The 24,176-nt window shown below is 36.3% G+C and overlaps 2 protein-coding genes across 2 annotated transcripts; one reads left to right on the forward strand and one right to left on the reverse strand.

The window, feature by feature from the left end:
- Positions 1 to 1,020: 1,020 nt before the first annotated feature.
- Positions 1,021 to 2,795, reverse strand: LOC107807088 (uncharacterized). Its single transcript, XM_016631377.2, has 2 exons — positions 2,780 to 2,795; positions 1,021 to 1,487 (listed from the first exon to the last, which is right to left on the reverse strand). Exons 1-2 carry the CDS (start codon positions 2,793 to 2,795, stop codon positions 1,021 to 1,023), a joined length of 483 nt encoding a protein of 160 aa, XP_016486863.2.
- Positions 2,796 to 7,894: 5,099 nt separating this feature from the next.
- On the forward strand, positions 7,895 to 13,245 carry LOC107807089 (pectinesterase). Its single transcript, XM_016631378.2, has 2 exons — positions 7,895 to 9,087; positions 12,383 to 13,245. The coding sequence occupies exons 1-2, from the start codon at positions 8,085 to 8,087 to the stop codon at positions 13,081 to 13,083; spliced, it is 1,704 nt and encodes a 567-aa protein (XP_016486864.1). The 5' UTR covers positions 7,895 to 8,084; the 3' UTR covers positions 13,084 to 13,245.
- The last annotated feature ends 10,931 nt before the right edge of the window (positions 13,246 to 24,176 follow it).

Raw genomic sequence — 24,176 nt, forward strand, 5'->3', positions numbered from 1 at the left:
GTCCACAAATATCGGTGTGTATAATTTCAAGAAGATGGGTGCTTCTTGTGGCACCTTTTTTACTATGCTTGGTTTGCTTTCCCTTAATGCAATCCAAACATATAGTAAGATCAGTAAAATTTAGATTCGGAAGAATCTCATTCTTTACTAATCTTTCTAACCTTTATTTGGATATATGACCCAAACGTCTATACCACAAGTAAGTAGAACTTTCATCTAGTGAACTACGTTTAATTTCAACATTATGTTGAACAGTAAGAAGGGATTCAGAAAAGCCAATATCGAGTTTCAATTTATATAAATCATCACTAAGAAAACCAGAACCATAAAAAACAGTATTCTTATATAAATTGAAACATCCATTTCCAAACTTTAAATCAAATCCAGAAATATCAAGTCTTGAAAGAGAAATCAAATTCCTAGAAACTGAAGGTACATAAAGAGTCTGTAATAGATCAAGATGACGTCCAGTCTCCATGATCAAATGATAAGTCCCTATGCCTTCAATTGGAGCCTTCATACGATTTTCCATGAACAAGAAATCCTTATTTGGATTTGTAGTTTGGATCGTAAGGAATCCCTGCAACGTAGTAGATACATGAGTAGTTGCACCAGAATCAAGCCACCAAGTATTTTTAGGAACTTTTATTAAATTTGATTCAAAGCATACAAAAGCACTAATTGTACCTTTCTTTTCAAACCAAGCTTTACGTTTCAGGCAATCTTTCTGATAGTGTCCTTCCTTGTTACAGAAACGACACGTATCTGCCTTATGTTCCTTCTTAGCATTATGTGGAGCTTTAACAAGTGCTTTCTTCTTCTTGAACTTGTTGGGCTTCACTTTTAGTCCTTTACCAGCTCCTTGACCCATGAGGTTAATTGAATGACTCCTTGTTTCTTAAGTCTTGACTCCTCCTGAGTAAGCATACTGGATAATTCACTAACATTCCACTTATCCTTAATAGTATTATAGTTAATTTGAAAAGGTCCATACTCAGGAGGCAATGAGTTTAGAATAAACTAAACTAAGAAGGAATCATCCACTTTCATCCCCAAGGTCTGAAGTCTTGCTGCAATGTTAGCCATCTCGATGATATGGTTTTGCATACTACGCAACCCATCAAACTTCATGGTTGTAAGTTCAGCCATTAGTGTACCAGCAAGAGACTTATCTGCAGAACGAAAACGTTCTTCCACAAACTTCAAGTATTCCCTGGCACTTTCTGTTTGTGGAATAGTACTCTTAATGTTGTTGGCAATATTTATTCGCATAAACATAAGGCTTAGCCTGTTAGAGCGTTCCCATGATTTATGAAAAGACTTCTCATCCGCACTGCTCGAATCAGTAATGGCAGCGGGCTTATCATTCAGCAGAGCCAAGTCAAGATCCATCACACCTAAGTGGAACTGGACTTGTTCACGCCATTCAGAGAAGTTCAATCCGTTGAACACAGTAACAGACGAAGCAAGTGAATGAAAAGGAATAGCTGCAAAATAGATAATACATGCTCATAAATCAATATGGATTCAACAAAACAGTTAAAGCATATCACAATTTTTCTTTGGGTAAATACTACGACACACTATCATAATATAAATGCCATTTAATCTTTAGTAGGCAATTAAATATTTTTAACCAAACATATATCACATCTTTGGACAGACAATATATATTTGACTAAATAATATTAATTTACCCCATCATACTCACTATTCATAGAATAATTGATCCACCTTTGGGTAAATCCTTATGTTCTAGTAATAGTGAAAGTTAGTTTATCCATTTATTCAATAATAAGCATTTCGTTAGTTTTATGAATAAACTATCATTTTATGGATAACTGTAATTTTATGTATGCATATTTTTCATAAATATACTAATTTGGCCACTTTGGAGACTAACAAACTACATAAACATAAATGCACACTTAAAATAGATATCACAAGATTTATGCATGTGAATACTTTAAACATTCTAGTTTGATCACTTTGGTGACGAACAAACTATATAATTTTAAGCACATACATTAATTATTGTTTAAAATAAGCACTTTCTGTGAATAACGTTGAATATTTAATACTTAATCCTCAGATGGCACAAAATATTTTCAAACATGTAGCGGAAAGTATCAATATTCATACCAACATATTGGTTCTTCATAATAAATCCTTCCTTTATTTTATTTAAATAAAAGTAAAAAAATGACCCCAAATTGCTTAAAGGTCGTAACAGTCATAAGTATTTTTCATAATTAAAAGCAATAACAACCTTGTGTCGAAAGATATATATATATATATATATATATATATATATATATATATATATATATATCAACACTGCATCATCCAAACCCAAAGATCAATATCATGATTCTTAGTACAGACACTTCAATAGCTATCCTTTTGTTTTAATTAGCCAATCAATAACTGTCTGGTAATACTTTATTAGTGACTTACCAACTTTAGATGTTAGAGAAACCTTAAAGTAAACATTCACAGGGCAATTCAAAGACACAATAAAACGCCGAAAACCCTTGAAACAATGATTTATTATCGAAGCCGCCTCAGATTCGAAAGCAGTACAAATTATAATGGCGAATTGAAAGCAATTCGATAATCACGTCGGAACAGTTATACATACATCATAATCTTGTCTTTCTTTCAAGAAAATTATCCGTTCAAATATCCAGGCTCGGATACCACATGTGAGCATAAACTTTAATTGCATACCAGGATCTTGAACATGATAATCTTACACAAAATCGTACAGAAAACATACCTGAATCGTAAGCCATCATCGTGAAACGGAAGCGTTAATTCAAATTGGTTTCTCGCCCTTTGCCCTAACTTTCGTTACCGCTGACTTTAGTGATGGAAGAGAGAAAATAAAATACGGTAACCCTAATGGGTGGGGAGAGGAATAATTTATAGAGGTTCTCATTTAATCCGGTACGTCCATCAAGTAAACGATCGGATGGATGAGATTTACTCATTAATTAAATATTAATTATGGGCCTTAAACTTATTGGGCCACCAATAAACGTAGAAAAATCTTACACTTTTACCCAAAGGGTAAAAATCGGACAAAAAATTATAGATTGTGTTTTCATTGGATATGCTACAAATAGTAAAGCATGTCCGTTTTTTGTTCATAAATCTCACAATCCCAAAATTCATGTTAATATAGTAATTGAATCAGATAATGCTAAATTCTTTGAAAGTATCTATCCGTATAAAACTGAATGCGAGTCGTTAAGTGAAAGACCTGAACGAACACGGGAAGAACCAAAGAAAAATACTCCAAATGAAGAGGATCTAAGGCGTAGCAAACGTCAAAGAACATTTACTTCCTTTGGACCAGATTTTGTGTCATTCTTGCTTGAAAATGAGCCTCAAACTTTCAAAGCAGCTATGTCATCTTCTGATTCAACATTTTGGAAAGAGGCAGTCAATAGTGAGATTCAATCAATTTTGGATAATCATACATGGGAATTGGTTGATCTTCCTCCCGGAAATAAGCCTTTAGGGTCGAAATGGATCTTTAAACGAAAAATGAAAGCTGATGGCACTATTGACAAATATAAGGCAAGACTTATTGTCAAAGGTTATAGACAAAAGGAAGGCCTTGATTACTTTGACACTTACTCGCCAGTAACGAGGATAACATCTATTAGGGTGTTAGTAGCACTGGCTGCCGTGTATGGTCTTGAAATCCATCATATGGATGTTAAAATAGCTTTCTTAAATGGAGAATTGGAGGAAGAGATTTACATGGAATAAACCTGAGGGTTTTGTGGTTCTGGGTAAAGAAAAGAAAGTGTGCAAACTTGTTAAGTCGCTTTATGGACTTAAACAAGTACCCAAACAATGGCATGCCAAATCTGACCAAACAATATTGGCAAGTGGGTTTAAAATCAACGAGTGTAACAAATATATTTATATTAAAAATACTCCAGGTCATGAAGTCATTGTTTGTTTATATGTTAATGAGCAAAAATATGACAAATATAAAAGCTACTAAGCGTATGTTAGCTAGCAAATTCGACATGAAGGACTTTGGAGTTGCTGATGTGATCTTAGGAATCAGAATTCACAAGACTCCATAAGGTCCAGCATTATCATAGTCTCACTATATTGAAAAAATACTTGACAAGTTCAAGTATTTGGATTTCAGGATTGCCAAAACTACAATTGACATGAGTTATGCACTTCAAAAGAATGAAGGTGAAAGTGACTCACAACTGGACTATGCAAGAGTATTGAAAAGTTTGATGCATATCATAAATTGTACACGACCAGATATAGCATGTGATATTAGCAAACTGAGTTGGTTTACAAGTAATCCCAATCAAATACATTGGATGGCAATGAAACGAGTTTTGGGGTATCTGAAACATACCCAAGATTATGCTCTGTATTATAACAAATATCCCTCCGTGATCGAGGGATATAGTGATGCAAATTGGATTACCGGATCTTCTGAAGTTAAATCCACAAGTGGATATATTTTCACAATTGGGGGTGGAGCAGTGTCTTGGAAATCATCCAAACAAACGTGCATCGCCCGTTCTACAATGGAATCTGAATTCATAGCTTTAGATAAGGCTAGTGAAGAAGATGAATGGCTCCAAAATTTCTTGGAAGATATTCTATTTTGGCCCAAACCTTTGGCACCTATATGTATATATTGTGATAGTCAAGCGACAATAGACAGGGCATGGAGCGTTATGTATAACGAAAAATCTCGGACATACGGCGGAGACACAATACCGTTAGACAACTAATCTCTAGTGATGTTATCACAATTGACTACGTAAATTCAAGAGATAATATGTCGGATCTACTTACAAAAGGCCTATCTAGAGAGGCAGTTGAAAGATCATCGAAGGGAATGGGATTAAGGCCTAGGATAAGTCATCATGGCGGTAACTCTACCTAGCAGACTGGAGATTTCAAGAGCTAGATTCAAAGAGATCAAACAAAATTATGATTGACGATTCAACATTGTCAAATAACTCAATACATTCTCGTCATGAAGACAATGTTCAGAAATCAGGGTAAAGTATTAAGGCTTCTTGATGAGTCAATAAAGCTTAAAGCTTTTTAATGATTTGTTAAGTCTGGCTGGAAATGACCAGATAATGTGTCTATAGGATTACACATTTAGAAATCACCTATGTGAGTGTGAAGTGTAAGCCGTTTTAAGGGGAATGAAAGTAAATGCCCATTCTCTAAGCACTCATGAAACCAGGCGGCGTTCATGGCTAAAACAAACACAACCGTGAGAACCATAGATGATTAAGGGTTGATTGTGTGACTTATGTTATCTAGGTATACAAAAAATCTCGACGGTTCAAAGATATCAAATCTACCGATTGACCGAGTATATCCGATATAAGTTCACTACGGAAAGTTCAAAGGAAAATCTACTTATCCAGATGCAATTAATGCTTGCATGTAAATCTACTGTGCATTCCTTTGTCTTATAGCCATTCCCCATTCATGTGGGGGATTGTTGGATTTAAATGATTTGTGAATGAAAAATGGAGGGAAATAAGTGGAGGGAAAGTGAGCTCCCTTTTGCTTTGAAAAGAGCAAGTGTCCCTCGTTAGTGGTGGAAAGAAAAGAGAATGTCTTTATATTGAGAAAGCACTTCCTTTGGTGTTAAATGGGTTGGAAAGAAAGTAAGCATCGCGCCGTCGTCATCGTCACTCGCTCGGGCTCGGGCTCGGCTTCGGCTTTGGCTTCAGATTTGGTCAAAGAATGATTGATTAATCTTTTGGGACAAAATTTCTTTCAATTATTTAATTAATTAATTTAATTAATTGACAAAAATTCAACCCGGAATAACCCATGATCCGCGACCCTGTCCGTTTCTTTCCCGAATTATTTTAAATCCTTTTTTTCGAAATATTTCAAACGGGAAACGTTCCCACCTGTTCCAACAGCCATGGCTGTTTCTGAAAGGTTGCAAACCTTTTCTGAAACAGTGCTAGAAAATGGCTATAAATATGCCTTGATCCCAGAATCTTTCCTTACAAAATTTTCGGAGCTTTTTCTCCTTCTTTTGCAAAATTAAAATTCCAGTGTGGTTTACAGCCTTCGAGTGGTTCGCTGTTTCACCGATGTTTTTGGTACCAACACTCTGGTGAGTTAAATCGTTCTATCCTGAAAGAATAATATTCCAACACTTCGGGTACTTGAAGGGAATAATTTCCTTAAGGACACACTGTGTATTCAGTGGGCTCGATTTTATTCCGAAATTATATTTTAGATTCAGCTTCATTATTTCGACATTCTGTTGCTGCTAATTTTCTGTTTCAGAAAATTTACTGTTTCACTATTTATTATACTAATACAGATTGTCTAACACTCAATGCCTACGGAATATAATTTGATTCACTATCTTTTATAGGGTAAGTGTGAATTTGATATGCATTTCTAAAATACTTTAACTATAAATTATAATCACAGGAGATTAACATAAAATATCATTTATCTTTCCTTAAAAGTCTCATTTAATTAACACTCTACTAATTGAATTTTTTTAGTATAGATATATATAAATAGCTTCTTATTTTTCTCAAACATCAAATATAGTGGAACAAACACAATGACTAAAACGATTCATTCGGGATTAAATAAAGTCAAGAACATATGCAATATACATTCTATATGGAGTATAGATAATGTGAAAAAATACAAATTAAAATGTCAACAAATTCTATGTTTTAAATCCATAAAGCCAAAGTGCAATAATTCAATGAAGAGAACATATAAAAAATAAAACCACTAATTAAATTTGATTCGTACGTATAGTCCATAACGATTGTCCATATATAGTTAATAGTTGGAGCGGACTAAAGAAAAATCCCTGCTGAAAATTCATGCCGCAGTAAACCAATTACCGCGTGATTCTGGCTGTATATATCATCCATCAATTAAGCACCATTAATACAAAATAAATAAACGGCATGCTCCTTTGATCCCCGTGATTATCAATCTAATGACTATTATTGCTATGTGTGAGCTATCAATAAACAAAATCACCGACATCAGTTCAAAGTTCAAACTCCAACAAGCGAAACGAAAGAACAAAATTAAAATACTGCATACCGGCACGTGAATTGGTTAATATTATCCGCTTGTCCCATTCACCAAAAAGGTTGAATTGTGAATTTAATTGAATACTTATTAATTATTTACACAAAAAAACATATATCAATTCCTATTTAATATTATTTTTTCTCCCTTTTATATTCTAAAAATTCTTGATCCGTCCTCGACTATTTAGAAACACTTGACTAACAAACTAATAATATGGCACGGCTCCATTGGATCATGAGTTAGGACCAGTCTCTTTCTTTTTTAGGTCCAGTGCCTATGCCACCAATGTGTGAGATGCAAACGTAAAGTGAAGCCTTTATTTTTGTCCATTCTATTTTATTTGTTTGATAGGGAGTAAATTTAAAAAGCTAACCCTCATAACTGTCGTTTACATTCGGCACCTTCCTGCAATCTAGATATGGGCGTCTGGATTCGAAATCAGTGTGTGCTTTTCTAAAAATAATATGCTTTTTTTAAGTATTTGCATTGCGAGTAGTTTTCTGTTAGTAAAACCTTTCAAAAATGTGTAGTGACATTTTTTATATCATCAAAGTCATTCAAACGTAAGTAAAAATTGCCAATGGAATGAGTTTACGTTGTAGAATTGACGATAAAATTTATTTACATAATCAGATGACTTAAAAAGTAGTTACAATAATAACTTAAAATAAATACTAAGTAACTCAGTATAACAGTTTAAAATTGTATTTATTACACTGTCGCTGTAAAGTTTTTTCTTGGTATCCCTTAGCTAGAAGAAAGAAGTTTAACAGGAACAGTGTTATTTGAAAACCTAACATGTCAATTTTTTGTTCTAAACCAAAAGCACCTTGGACCAAATTTGTACATGTCCCATGTCATCTTCCTCTTCCTCCGCACACAATATATCCTTATTTAAGAGAGAAGTTGTTTCTTTAGTTTCTTACACGAAATTTTAAACTAGCTAATTTGCTCTGCAACTCCCTCTCTTTTACACAATGTACAATCTCAGACGGAAAACTTCACTTCTCCTCACTCTCTTCGCTCTCTCAGCCATTGTATCTCTCACATTCTTCACTCTCTCAAACAACCCAAAATCATCTTCAAAAACAGTACTAACCACAACCCCACATATTCACGTTCACAAGAACATTCAAATAGCTCATTCCCATTGTCAAGACACACGTTACCCAAAACTCTGCGTCTCCACTCTTTCCCTAATCCCAGATCTTGCCCAAAAATCCATATCCCAAATCATCTCTTCCACTATAAATGTCACAGTCGCTGAGGTAAAAGCCTCTGCCAGAAACTGCACTGACATTCGTGAGGATCTCCCCCAACTTGAACCTTACGAAAAACGAGCTTTAGAAGATTGTGTTCAGCTCTTAGATAACACTATCATTGAGCTTAGAACAACTCTCTCTGATCTCAACCCAAAAAAACCTCCTTCACAAAATTACAATGACTTACAAACTCTTCTAAGTGCTGCAATGACAAATCAGGCCACTTGCCTTGACGGCCTTGCGCGTAGTAAAAAGAATTTAAGACGTTACGTTCAGCATAATCTGCATACAATTGCTCACCATGTAAGTAACTGTCTATCAATGCTCAAGAAAATGAAGAAATCATCATTTTCTTCTTCAAAATCTCAAGAAATTTACCCTGAGTATGGTGCTGTAAAAAATGGGTTCCCGAAATGGCTTAAGAAGAGAGACAGAGCACTTTTACAAGCTCCAATTAATGAGACCAAGATTGATTTAGTGGTGGCTAAAGATGGTAGCGGTAATTTTAGTACAATTAACGAGGCATTAAGTGCAGCTCCTAATGCGAGTACAACGAGATTTGTTATTTATATTAAGGCGGGAGCGTATTTTGAATATATTGAAGTAGTGAGAAAGAAGCCTATGATAATGTTCCTCGGAGATGGGATCGGAAAGACGTTGATAAAGGGTAATCGGAGTGTCGTCGATGGATGGACTACTTTCCGATCTGCTACCGTCGGTGAGTTCCAAGTTTTACTTTAATTCTCTGTTGGATTTAACACCTGCTCTATTGCTTGCTTTGGTTGATTGCTTTTTCAGGTGATTTAGTTAGTTAAATACTGACATAATTTATTTTTTAAGTATTAGAAGATGAGACAAATACTCTATAACCTTTATATCAGTATTTCTTCTAGAAGTATAATGGATCATCTCAATCAATTTGAATATAGTTTAACTTTAATTATGATGATGGTGTAAAAGATTTAAAATTATTATGTTATCTAAAAGATAATAGTCATTCCGTTCCAATGTATGTGAACATGTTTGACTAGACATATATTTTAAGAAAAAAATAAGGCTTCTGAAATTTGTGGTCCTAAACAAGTAAGAATATTCATATGACTATAATTCTTTTGATTTTTGTGTGGTTATAAAAGCTTCCCATTAAGATTAGAATTGGAAGTTTAACCTAATTTGTTTTCAAATTTAGAAAGGGGTCATTCTTTTTTGAACGACTCAAAAATAAAATAGGTTCACATAAACCGGAACGGAGAGTATATAATTAAATATATTTTAATTAGTAACGTGAAAATGATACATGCAACCATTTTGGATGGTCAGACTCTAAACCCAGAATCACTCTATTTTGCTATCTTATTAAGTGTGTGACAATCTTATTTAAGATTTTAAGTTATTAAAGAAAATATATTACTTAATCATATCTATCAAAAATATACTTTGGAACCTATTTTTATTCAAATGTAATAAAATTCAAGTTTTATTTTAGTACTCCAGTGAAACACCAACATTAGGGCGTAAGGAGTATTTTGAAGTTAAAAACATTACTCCTTCCAATGCTTTGTCATGCAATATAGAGTACGACAGTTTTACATAAAAGTGCAATACTGGAGAAAACAAAATTGAGAAAAGTAGTGGTCTCTCATTTTGACTAAGCCAGAGGGTCCCAGGGAGCAGATGCTCGAAATCTCGATATTGACGCGTTCGCTGTAGTGTCACGTGTTCTAACTTCTAGATATAAATCTAAGGCTTCAAATCTTACTTTTGTATGTATTGGAAAAAAATAATCTATACCTTTATAGTTCATAATACTGTTTATTACTATCTCATCATAAGTACATTTTCTGCAATAGTTTAGACGACGATATTTTTCTTAATTAGTTTTAGTTTCGTCCGTAAGCAGTGTACATTTAGTGTAACATGCATAGCTAATATGATTAGTTGCTGTTAGCTTTTAATTATTAATTGTGTAAATACTTTTATATTGTTATACAAGTAGACAAAACTTAGGTGTTTTGCATCATAAGTTGAAGCCGGGTTCAATTAAGCCAGTTATTTTCTCTTAAAAGTCAATGGCACTCATTTCTCAAGGTTGTCTAACCGAAAGTCTATGTTCAAAATCAACCGATTAAGATAAAGTGAAACTTTCTATAACAGTTTTATTTATTTCGGTATTTTTTTATTATAATTAATATGTTATAAATAATATATATTATAACATAATATAAAAATTAATTCCGTAAATAACTTGACTTTTATAATAAGTGATTGTTACATAGAGTTCTGACGAAATGTATTCGTAAGACTTACCACTAAAAGTTTTCGAGAAATTGAAGTCATAGTAGAAGATGTATAACCAATGAAAAAGTGGCATAATATATTCCTTATGTAACCCAAAAAAAGTGGCATAATAAAGGGTATGTAATTTGATTGATAGTGTCGGTGGGAAGAAATAGGAAAATCCAATTTGGAGCATCATAAAATGAACAATGATGTCCTGGTGAGCATTTTGGAGTACAGCAATTAAAGTGACTCTGCGTGGAAATTCGGCTATTTATTATCTATCCATTAATCCGTCGTGATTGTGGGGTTCAAATTAGCTACAATACAGAGGCTTAGATTGGGGGAAAATATACTACACTTAAATGCGCACACAGCTAGAAGAAAAGATGCCAATATGACATACAGTTCTTCTTTTGTTCCGTTTTATTTAACCTGTGTTTAACCTGCATAGTGTTTAAAAAGTTTTCTAAATTTATGATTTAGAAAATAATAAATTAATTCATTAAAGGGAAAATAATTTTTTTAAAATTGAATTATTTTTAAATATAAGAAGATATTATTCTATTTGGACAAAATTTAGAAATATATCTTCTTAGATTTTATAAGGCATTGACATTGAGTATCATTTCCAATGCCAATGCGCCATCCTAGAGAAAATTTCCTACAATTAAAGCTTGAGAATCTTGAAAATGATACACTTTATAAATCTAAACCACTATATATTACGGTATGACACCCTGAAATCCTACTTAATTGATCAAATGAATATGATGAAAAAGTAGTACTCCTATTACTTCTCTGTTTGAATTGCATGCAAACAGAGAAGGGTAGCTAGGAAATGATTTTCATGGTCCCTGCTCTTCCTTATTGCCAAAAAAGGCACCAGATATGATGGTTGTGGCCTAGCTAGCTACTCCCATAAAAGCTTGTTTCCAAACGCACTCAGCTAGTTGAACATGACTGAAAAGACTCTGTTTGCATGCAATTCAAGCTGCTATTGGCAGACACTGTATTTAAAAATATTTTCAATTTACATGCATAAGACAATAAGGCCGTCGCCCTCTGGATGTATGAAAAACGTTTCTACTTTTTCGTTATTTCCTTTTCTTTATCTCTATTTGCTTTATCCGTCCTGTCACTGTTGAGCACCATAAAGTTCCCCACAAAAAATCAAAAGGAAACTCTCTTCTCTAATTTTAAACGGCTCAAATAATGATCTTATTGAGTAGGACCCTTTCATCCATCTACTCCTTACCGTGTCCCCCCGGAAAGTCTTAAACTAGTTTGATTCTTGGATTTTCTGTTAAACAATTTGTCTCTTTCCTCCTAATGTGTATGAAATTTTCTGTTAAACAATTAAACTCTTTACCGTTTACTGTAGTCGTGGTGGGGATCAAGTATTAGCCGTATATCTTAACATGTTACAGGGAAATCTGAATTATTTACTAGGTTACTAATTCTACCTTTTATAGACAAATACTTGTAGTTATATGTTGCGTGACTTAATATTGTATAAGTTCTTTTAAGTCGTCAGTGGCAAAATCAGAAATTTCGCTAAGGATGTTCAAGATTTAATATACATGCATAAAAAGTAATTTTTGATTTATGTATGCAATTTGATTTTTTATATACACTATGATTTTTCAATTAAGGGTTTTCAATCGACCATCTTTCGTTATATGTGACTACGCCGCCGGTATATATAAGTTAAACTCTTTTAACTTTTACTGCAGCCGTGGTGGGAAATGGATTTTTAGCAAAGGGTATCACATTTGAAAACTATGCTGGACCAAGCAAGCACCAAGCAGTGGCAGTTAGAAGTGGCTCAGATTTCTCAGCCTTCTACCAATGCAGCTTTGTGGCATACCAAGACACTCTCTACGTCCATTCCCTTCGACAATTTTATCGCGATTGTGACGTTTATGGTACTGTCGACTTCATTTTTGGTAACGCAGCAGTTGTGTTCCAGAACTGCAGTTTATATGCTCGTAAACCAAACGAGAACCAAAAGAACATATTCACAGCCCAAGGAAGAGAAGATCCTAATCAGAACACTGGAATTTCAATCTTGAACAGCAAAATTGCTTCTGCTGCTGATTTAATTCCAGTACAATCGTCGTTCAAGAATTACATTGGTCGACCCTGGAAAGAATATTCAAGGACAGTTATTATGCTAACACATATTGGCAGTTTAATTGAGCCTGCTGGATATTTAGAATGGAATGGTACATTTGCATTGGATACACTTTACTATGGAGAGTATAGGAACAGAGGACCAGGTTCTAATACAAGTGCTAGAGTGAATTGGCCTGGTTACAGGGTTATCAATAATTCTGCTGAGGCCAGTCAATTTACCGTGGGGAATTTTATTGAAGGAAAAGAATGGCTACCAGATACAGGATTTCCATTTTATCTGAATTTAACTGCATCTTAATTGTTTTAATTAGCAATTCAATTAGTGGTTATTCGTCTCAACTCTTGAAGGTGTTGAGGAAGTTGAAATCAAGATTGTAGCTTGTATCTTGAGGAAGTTATTAATGTTATTTGTAATACAGTACTTATTATTTTTGAAATATTTGAGGTGAAATTCAACATATTTGTACACTTTTCACTAAGGGCAACTGCACAAGCAATTAAGACCTAAGGCTTCTGTTTCAATGACCCAAAAAAAAAAAAAAGTAATCTGACATAACTCACAACTTTTCTCCATAGTTTGATCTTCTAACGATCCGAACGATCATTTTAAGAATTTGCGTCTGTTCGATGGCTTAAGGTCTTGAGCAGTTTCGTATTATGTGTTATGACTTGCGTGTGTGGCCGAGTTAAATTTTCGGATGATTTAGGGTCAATTTGGAAGAAGGGTTCTTGTTTTAGAAGCTTAAGCGGTAAGAGTTGACTGAAATTTGACTTTTGTGTAGACGACTCCGGAATGACGTTTTGATAATTCCAATAGTTTCATATGGTGATTTTGGACTTAGGCGTGCGTACAGATTTGGATTTGGAGGTCCGTAGGGTAATTTGAAACATTTCGGCAAAAAATGGTAAATTAAAGTTTTGGAAGGTTGAGAGGTTTGACCGAGAGTTGACTTTGGTGATATCGGGGCCAGAATGCTATTCTGAGAGTTGGATTAGCTCTGTTATGTCATTTGGAACTTGCATGCAAAATATGACGTCATTCCGGTTTGATTTGATATGTTTCGGCGCGAGTTTTAGAAGTTAGAAGATTTGAAATTTATAAGTTCAATTCGTGGTGCGATTTGTAGTTTCGACGTTGTCTGATGTGATTTGAGAACTCGAGCGGGTCCGTGTTATATTATGAAATTTGTTGGCATGTTTCGACGGGGTCCCGAGGGCCTCGGGTGTGTTTCAGATGTGCTACGGGTCATTTCTTTAGTCTTTTGAGTTGCTGGTTTCTCGTGTCATTGTTGCTCTTCGCGATCGCGAAGATAAAGACGCGATCACGTAAGGTTTCTTGGAGCTCAAGGATTTTGTTCATCGCGAATGCGATCGTGGTCATGCGTTCGCGAAGCTTATGCAGTCAGATGTCCGCATTCACACTCTTCGTTATGCGATCACGTAGTGCTTTTCTTTGGGCAATGATATTTCACCTTCGCGATCGCGTAGTGTTTCTCTTGGCAGGTGATGATTCTTTTTTCGCAATCACATACGAATTTCACGATCGTGATGCATGTTACTTGGGCAGTAGAATATATTTTTCAAAATCGTGGGTTTTGTCCAATTTTCATCTTTTGAGCTAGAGACCTCGAATTTGAGCAATGTTTCGTGAGTTTTTCAAGAAAATCATTGGGGTAAGTGTTCTTCACTCGGAATTGATTATACTTCATGATTTTATCTTTATTTTTATAATTAAATTAGTGTTTTGAGTTGAGGAAATGAGATTTTTTGAAGAAATCTTTCAAAATGTAAAATGAGGATTTGAAAAGCGATTCGATATCGGAATTTGGTAATTCTTGTATGGTTGAACTTGTCATCGAATAGGTGTTCAGGTTTTTCAAATTTTATCGGGTTCTGAGGTGCGGACCTGAGGATTGACTTTTTAGTTTTTGTTAAAGATTGAAGCTTTATTATTCAGAATTATTTTCTATTAGTTTTATTTATGAATTAAAGTTATTTTGGCTAGATTTGAGCCGTCCAAAGGTTGTATCACTCGAGAAGGTCATTTTAGAGTATCAGTCTAGTTTCCTTGAGGTAAGTATCTTGCCTATTTTTGCGTGGAAGAACTACCCCTTAGGATTCGAGTCATTTGTGTTAATTATATCATGTGAAGGTAGTGTACGCGAGGTGACGAGTACGAGCCCGAGATTATTTTTGAAAATTTGACCATTTAGGGCTCTTAGGTTCTTATGTCCATTAAATATGAAGTTGTTTTGTCATGCTAAATTTCCATTTACTGAATTCACCCTTACGTATCTTGTTTGGAATTAATTGCTTCATGTTCTACCCTTATTGCCGGTTAAACTCTTATGTGCCTTAACTGAAGTTGTTGCCTTTTTTTATTGCCATGCTATCCTCTCCGTAATTATTTATCCTTGATTGAAGTTATCATTATCTTTCTGTAATGGCCTATCATTAGTTGAAGTTATTATTATCTCACCCATAAATTGCTTATCCCTAATTGAATTTGTTGTATCTTTTCCACAATTGCTCAACCCTAAACGAAGTTTTGTTATCCCTCATCATTGTTGACTTATCCTTATTTGGAATCATTGATTCATGTTATCCCTCTTATCATTGAATTGTACTTTTGTAGAACCATTGCTACACATTATGTCTTCTTTGTTGAGCTATTCTTGTTTAGACCATTATTCCATGTCGTGTCTTTCTTTGTAAGCTCGTTCTTCTGTTTCTTTATGTTTTGAAGTTCCTGAGTTGATTTATTTGACATATTCTCGTATTATTATTGTTGTTGCCATTGTATTCATTGTTGTTGAGCCGAGGGTTGTGTGTGGTTGTGATATTGAAATTATTTTGAGGAAATGTTGTGGAATATGTGCATATATTGTGAAAGTTATTTTGTTGAGTTTGTTATGTTTTGGCATACATGTTATTGTTGAGACAATTGTTATGTTGTTTGCACGAGGTTTCTGCCGTATTGTTGTTATTGTGTTTGCACGAGGTTTCTGTCGTGCTGTTATTATCGTGTTGCACGAGGTTTCTAACGTGTTGTTGTTATTATTGATACGCATGTGGTGGTATAAGGTTTGGGTATTAAAACACATATGGTGAGATAAGGTAGGCTTAAACGCATGGCTAGTAGGGGAACTACTAGAAGCCATGCGGTGTGATAAGGTAGGCTAAAACGCAGGATGCTATTTCGGAAAAAATAATTTTTAAAAACTAAATGTAAAGGCACCCATGGTGATATAAGGAAAGTCTGTTATTCATTTTATGATTTGAGACTATGAGGCGGTACCTCGGTAGGGCTCTTGTTGTTATTTCCCCATTCTTTTGTACTTGTCTTTGATTGTTTTCTTCTTAGCATACTATTAATTGTCTTCCTCTATGTTGCATTATTTGCTTAGTTCTATGTAGCTAATCTTGTTGTGCTAGTCGTTGCTTCAACTTCATTGCTGCCTTTATTACACTGTACATTTTGTGGTGACCGTTTCTTATGTGCCATTCATTGCCTCAACTCTTATTTGTTGACTTAAATTGTGGTAGAACACTTGCACAAGCATACACGTAATTAAATCACCCATATCAGGTTTAGAAGATGAATCTTAACGTTATTGACCATTATACGTACTCTTGTCTATTTTCCTTCTGTGTGAGAATTATTTTATTGGCACGTGACTTGCAAGTTATGAGTTGTAATGTGGGTACAAGATGTCAAGTGATTAGGATTCATGAATTGGGACCCGTGAGCTGTGATTATGAGGTTCGGTACCTCGTGGAAATGCCTGAACAAATTTAGTGTGAAAGCGGTTGTTCTTATTGAGTTGCCACTAGGTTTTCTTTATTTGGTTTCACCGGACTTAGACTGTGATCATCTTACTCTGCAACATTATTACCTGACTGCTTCCTATTGAACATTGTTGTTACTAGTGTATCATTGCAAGTATTGTTTTGCATTCCTTATCCTACTTTGCTTTTATATTAAGATTGTTTCTCTGTTAGTTCACCTTCACACTTGTTTATATTGTTTAGTTCAGTAGGTGTCTTTACTGTCCCTCGCCACTACTCCAACGTGGTTATTCTTGGCACTTACTGGGTACCGCTGTGGTGTACTCATACTACGCTTCTGCATATTTTTGTGCAGATCCAGGTGCCTCGGTTATTGTTTATTATTAGCTAGCTGGTCGAGCACTTCTGTGGAGAGTCTAAGTAAACCTGCCACCACGTTTGCAGGCCTCAGAGTCACCTTATGTTATATATTTGTACTATTTAATTCTATTCCGAACAGTTGTAATTAGGGACTTTTTAGCAAACTCAGTAGAGATTATGACTTGTACCACCGGTTTTGGGACTGTAAGTTGTGTATAAAGATTTATATTTCATATTTATTTGTTTATGGTTGAATGCTTCTATTAATTTAGTAAGTGATAGACTTATCTAGTCTTAGGGACTAGGTGCCATCACGACATCTTACCGAGGAAAATTGGGATCGTGACAAGTTGGTATCAGAGCTCTAGGTTCATAGGTGCTACGAGTCATAAGCGAGTTTAGTAGAGTCTTGCGGATCGGTAAAGAGGCGTCTGTACTTATCTTCGAGAGGTTACATAACTATTAGGATAATTTCACTTCTTTCATTCCTATCATGCGAGTTTATTGATCTCTGAGTTTGAACCTTGTCATTCTATTCTCTCATAAACGGTGAGGACACGAGCTGCAGTTACTAACGACGTTGTCTCCAGAGTCAGTATTTCTAGGGGATATGGCAGAGACATTGACATAGTGCCCTAGTGCAGCTGCACAACTCTGCATGCCACGCTTCCCGAAGGGTCTGGGGAACAAACTCTCTCAAGAACACCTCTAAAAATTGAGTCCATGAAAAAGAAGTTGCATCGGCCAGACTACCCAACTCATATGCTCGCCACCACTGATATACCGCTCCCTTGAGTTGGACTGTAGTAAAAGCAACCCCACTCGTATCCATAATACCTATAGTGTGCAGAGGCAGGGGATACGAGTGGGGTTGCTTTTACTATAGTCCAACTCAAGGGAGCGGTATATCAGTGGTGGCGAGCATATGAGTTGGGTAGTCTGGCCGATGCAACTTCTTTTTCATGGACTCAATTTTTAGAGGTGTTCTTGAGAGAGTTTGTTCCCCAGACCCTTCGGGAAGCGTGGCATGCAGAGTTGTGCAGCTGCACTAGGGCACTATGTCAATGTCAGAGTAGGCCGTTAGATTCAGCGATTTATCCAGACATGCACCTGTTTTAGTTTCTACATTTAGAGAGCGAGTCTGTAGGTTCATTGAGGGGCTCTATCAGGATATCCGATTCATAATGGCTTGGGAGTTAGAGACTGATGTTCCTTTTTAGCAGGTGGTAGAGATTGCTCGCCAATTAGAGGGCATGCGAGGTTAGGAGAGAGAGGTCAGGGATGCTAAGAAGCCTCGTAGACCGGGAGGATCTATTAGTTCCTATTTTTGGAGGCAGGGTATGCCATGGTAGAGGTTTTGTGGGTCACCCAGTTCAGTTTGCACTTCAAGCTTTGTACGGTGCTTCCGATATCCATGGGTTTCAGAGTGCCCGTACAGGACAGCTTCCATTGCCACGCTAGCGGAGAGGTTGCTTTGAGTGTGGAGATACCAGCCACATGGTGAGATATTATCCCAGACTCCGGACAGATGTTTCACAGCGGGGTATTCAGGCTGTGTGTTCTTCTCCAGTTATTGATATCCCTACACCACCAGCTTGGGGTGCAGGTCAGGCGAGTAGAGGGCACCCAAGAGGGGAGGCCCGACCCATTTATGTGTTTTCTATGATATGGCTGAGGCTTATGCCTAGATGATGTTGCACGAGTATGGTTTCGATTTGTTATAAAGGAGCATCATTCGTATTTTGTTTCGGTTTTGCTTATCGGGGTGAGTCCTCCTTTGTTACTTCACATACGGGTGAGTTTAGTGATTTGGTACTTTGCTTATGTGTTTTCCCCTATTGGGAGATTCTATAGTGGTAGTCCATGTATATCGTGTTATTTTAATTCATTCTTGAGAGCTATAAGACCAGAGGTGGTCTTCCTATTACTCATTTCGGTAGTTTTGATGTGATTTCTGGGTGATGGGTTACGACTTGTGATTTAGATGCTCTACCAAAGTGGGAGTTCAGTATGCGTTGTGATTTTGTTAGCGAAATTTAATTAGAGGAAGGTTTCAGTTGGTATGATGTGTATTCTACTTGTGATTCCGAGTTGAGGGTGAGTCCCTCGCGGTTTCATGTGATTCGATATGTTTGAACCGGGCTGTGTGACGCGGTCGAGTTATATCAGGATAAGATCCTTGCGATTAGTTCATATGTTTTGATTCTCCCTTATAAAATTGATTTGTAGTATGATATTGATAAGGAGTTGTGCCTATCGGGCTTGTTTGATAGTTCTCTTATGTGTTTCTCCTTGCATATTTAGTCGTATTCGCGTTGTACTAATTGGGTTTTAGCTTACGATGTGTGTGCCCAGGTGGCGTTATATGTGACTTGTTGATTTGAGTGTATAGTTATGAGGTCTTCATGTTTCTTACATCGTTATCAGTGTTGAGAAGGTTTGGAATAGGGTTCTAGCGGATATGAGGTTAATTGGCGGTGCTAGGTTTGATTATGGACAACTATTGCGATACAAAATGTTGTTATGGACATATGTGTAGGTTGTTACGTCGTGTGTTTGTATCTTGTGGGTGTAGGCATAAGTTGTGCAGCTGGTTGAGGCTGATACCGTGTGTTGATGTAGGAACCAGGTCTTTTGAAAATGATCGGGTGGTGAGGAATTTTATTCTAAGGCTTATTGGTATTGGTGGAAGGAATAAATTTCAGTTGAGATGGTGTCATTGGGCCTATGTGGATTGGGGTGACAGGGAACCACATGCGGGTGTATGTATGGTAAGTCCACTCAGTGACTTGACGACTTTGGAATGGTTCTAGGCACGTTCGAGGACGAACGTTTGTTTAAGAGGCGGAGAATGTAACGACCTGAACGGTCATTTTGAGAATTTCTGTCCCTTTTGGCGGCTTAAGGTCTCAAGCAACTTCGTATTATGTGTTATGACTTACGTGTGTGGCCCAGTTCAGTTTTCGGATAATTCTGGGTCAATTTGGAAGAAGGATTCTTGTTTTAGAAGTTTAAGCGGTAAGAGTTGACCGAAATTTGACTATTGTGTAGACGACTCCGAAATGGAATTTTGATGATTCCAATAGTTTCGTATGGTGATTTTGGACTTAGACGTGCATCCAGATTTGGATTTGGAGGTCCGTAGGGTAATTTGAAGCATTTCGGCGAAAATTGAAAAATTAAAGTTTTGAAATGTTGAGAGGTTTGACCGACAGTTGACTTTGGTGATATCGGGGTCGGAATATGATTTCGATAGTTGGATTAGCTCTGTTATGTTATATGAAACTTGCATATAAAATTTGGCGTCATTCCAGGTTGATTTGATTTGATTTGACGAGAGTTTTAGAAGTTAGAAGATTTGAAAATTTATAAGTTCAATTCGTAGTGCGATTTGTAGTTTCGACATTGTTTGATATGATTTGAGACCTCGAGCGGGTCCGTGTTATGTTATGTAACTTGTTGTCATGTTTCGACGGGGTTCTGAGCGCTTCTGATGTGTTTCGGATGGGTTATAGGCCATTTCTTCAATGTTTTAAGTTGCTGGGTTCTGGTGTTGCTGTTGCTCGTGATCATGAAGATGAAGACGCGATCGCGTAAGGTTTCTAGGAGCTCAGGGATTTTTTTCATCGCGAACGCGAACGCGATCGTGGTCACGCGTTCGCCAAGCTTATGCAGTCAGATGTCCGCGTTAGCACTATCTTTCTGCGATCGCGTAGTGCTTTTCTTTGGGCAGTGATATTTCACCTTCTCGATCATATTCTTTTGTTCGCCATCGCGTAGTGTTTCTCTTGGCAGCTGATGATTCCTTCTTCGCGATCGCATACGAATTTTCGCGGTCGCGATGCATGTTACTTGGGCAGCAGAATATATTTTCCAAAATCGTGGGTTTTCTCCATTTTTCATCTTTTGAGCTAGAGACCTCGGATTTGAGCCATGTTTCGTGGGTTTTTCAAATAAATCATTGGGGTAAGTGTTCTTCACTCGGAATTGATTATACTTCATGATTTCATCTTTATTTTTATCATTAAATTAGTATTTTGAGTTGAGAAAATGGAAATTTTTGAAGAAATCTTTCAAAATGTAAAATGATGATTTGAAGGGTGATTCGATATCGGAATTTGGTAACTCTTGTATGGTTGAACTTGTCATCGAATGGGTGTTCCGTTTTTGTGAATTTTATCGAGTTCCGAGGTGCGGGCCCGGGGGTTGACTTTCTTGTTTTTGTTAAAGATTATAACTTTATTATCCATAATTATTTTCTATGAGTTTTATTTATGAATTGAAGTTATTTTGGCTAGATTTGAGCCGTCTGGAGGTTGTTTCACTCAAAAAGGTCATTTTAGAGTATCTGTCGAGCTTCGTTGAGGTAAGTATCATGCCTAATTTTGTGTGGGGGAACTACTCCTTAGGATTCGAGTCATTTATGCTAATTGTGTCATGTGAAGGCCGTGTATGTGGGCTTATTTGTGGAAATTTGACCTTTTAGGGCTCTTAGGTTCTTATGTATGTTAAATATGAAGTGGTTTTGTCATATTAAATTCCTCATTTACTGAATTCATTGATGGTAGGCTAGAAACTCGTATTTTAGCCGTAGTATTTACTAAATTCACTGAATTAACGGATGAAGGCGTGTCTCATTTATGCTCTCTTAACTTGGATAAAGCTTGATATGGGTAAGAGTATGCTTGAGCACATGTCTTAAGTACGACCAATGGGGGCCCGCTGCCTGTACTTTCCGAGTATGATCACGCGGCTTCAGCGAGCACACCACGTAGAAGAGGAATATCATTATGACAGGACCATCCAAGTGATGTGGCCTCTTCTCCCTTTTGATATCACAACTGTGACGGACCCACATGTTGTTGTTGTTACGGTAGACCAGAGATTTATTCGTGTGGAGGAGGCACTGCAACTTCTATTTGCATATATGCGCCTACGCGCAACTAGAGGTGAGGTTGATCTAGCAGAATTATAGGAGGACCATCCATTCTCTGTAGTCACTCAGCAGTGGATGCGCTTAGCCAATGGGGCACAAATACCGCCAGATGAAGATGTCAACTCCATTCCCTCTGATGATGAAGAGTATCTCTGCACCTTTGAAGGTGGTGATGAAGACTAGGCCACAAGCCTCAGGGAGTTAGCTTTTCACTTTTTGTTTAGTCATTTTCATTGAGGACAATGAAAATTATTAGTGTGGGGTGAGTTGCTGCCCCTATGTAATACTATTTATACTTGTTTTATTTGTTTTCTTGCTTTGTAAACCATTTCAATTTAGAAATTGTTTAGCTTCGACTTTCCGTTTCTTGAGGGAATTATAGTCAAAATAAAAATAAAAAATAAAAAAATATCCGTCTGAGGTAGTGTAATCATTATCCCTTGGTTTTTCTTTGTGCTACGGTTCTTTTCTAAGAGTTTTGTTTGAATTGGGTGTAGTTAGTTTTATTTTTTTTAGTAGTAGGAGATCTTGTGTTGTGATTTTAAATGAGAGCAATATCTCTTGACTTTATTATGCCTTGAGAATAGTAAGTGTTTTAGTTGTGATGCTTATGCTCAGTTTTTGAGTCTTGTGTAACTACCTTAAATTGTATGATCTTATCTTTGCTTAACTGCTTTGACTAGAGTGTCTTGATGAGTCCGATCGTGAGTGAGTTATGTGCCATGTGTGTGTGAGGTTTTGGTTATTCTGTGCATTGCATATGATGTCTAAAACTTGCCCCGTGTGTTTGAAAAGTGAAATAGTAGTTTTATTTAGTCTTGGAAGTGATATAAGCATTTCTTTGTTGAGCTAGTTATATGTGTTACCCACCTAATTATTATATATCTTAGTTAACTCCTTTGAGCCTGTGATCCTGTTTCTTTAGCAACCACATTACAAACCTTACCCATTTGTTGAATTGAGCATCTATTTGAACCTTTAACCTCTCGTGAGCACTTGAACTGTTATGAACTTTGTAAGATTTAAAGTGTGGGTTGCTGGGTTGGCTTTTGAGTGGAACATTTGAAATAAAGAGAAATGTGCACTGTTGTGAAAAAGTATAAGCCACTTGAAAAGAAAAAAATAAAAGAAAATGAAAAAAATAGTTTATATTCATTGATAGTGGTAACTCTTGATGTATTTGTGCTTAAAGAAGTTAGAAGTTGACATATATTGATGTAAGGGTGGAGTTATGGTTTGACATAAGTGTGGGATTTTGAACGGTAAATTGCATGTATTAAAGTGCTTAGGGAGGTGTAGTCACTATATCCAAATGTATCCTACCCGTCCCGCAGCCTACATTAAAATCAAATAAAGTCATACTCAATCCTTGACTGAATAAGCTCAATTAGTAAAGTAGTACACTATGAGCAAGCTTATGGTACATCCTCTGTGGCGCATGAATTTCAATTCTGAGAGTGAGTTAATTCTTTCTATCTTGAGTTCCTATGTGTTCTTGAATTTTATTGTGTGTGGAACTCCTCTCTATTATTTGTGTGAGGGCACATAATTCACGGAGGTAAAGTAAAATCTTTGACCTCTATATTAGAGTAAGTGAGTAGGTTGTGAAAAATGCGTGATGCCTCTGAGTCAAATTTTGAGGCAAGGATGTTACATTAGAGTGCTTAGTCTATTTTAAATATTCTTGGTATGATGCATGAGGGAAGTTGTCTGATAAGAAGGTAGTCTCTATGTGAAATGCAGTTTGATTGCTCGAGGACGAGCAATGGTTTTAGTGTGGGGTGTTGATGTTAGGCTAGAAACTCGTGTTTTAGCCATGGTATTGCACTCAAATTATTGTATTTTCACTTATGTTGAACTTTAATTGGTAATATTTTTGTATTTATTGTGTGTTTTATGCCTTATAGGAGTGATTCCGAGTTATATAGATGTAGTAGAGATAATTCGAGCTAATTGGAGCTTTGATGTCTGAGTAGAAGCTCAGGCAATAAAGCGGGAATCACGTTCAGGGGTCAAAAACCAAATCCATATGTCAAAAATTAGAGAAACAAAATCACTCTAAGAAAAATGCACAGCCGCGCGGCATGGGGCGCCGCTAGGCGCAGCACTGCAGTGCAAAATGTGCATAGAATTGAAATTTCAACTTGTTCTACAATTTGATATAAGCGCGGCATGCGGCGCGGTAGCCCAAAATTCTTAGAGTACCTTTTATTTCCGCTAAACAATGGTAGTTTCGTCCGGGGGTTGTTGGAGGGTTTCGGCTTAAATGCACCAAAAACACCCTTTTACAACATCATTTGACCTAA

This window comes from Nicotiana tabacum, chromosome 19 (assembly GCF_000715075.1).
Source record: "Nicotiana tabacum cultivar K326 chromosome 19, ASM71507v2, whole genome shotgun sequence".
NCBI classification, from domain to species: domain Eukaryota; kingdom Viridiplantae; phylum Streptophyta; class Magnoliopsida; order Solanales; family Solanaceae; genus Nicotiana; species Nicotiana tabacum.

What these genes read in the sequence shown, in the direction of transcription:
- LOC107807089 (XM_016631378.2), top strand. Translation starts at nt 8,085, where the DNA reads ATGTACAATCTCAGACGGAAAACTTCACTTCTCCTCACTCTCTTCGCT. An exon ending in TTTCCGATCTGCTACCGTCG is followed by an intron (nt 9,088 to 12,382) that starts GTGAGTTCCAAG and finishes CTTTTACTGCAG; the next exon opens with CCGTGGTGGGAAATGGATTT.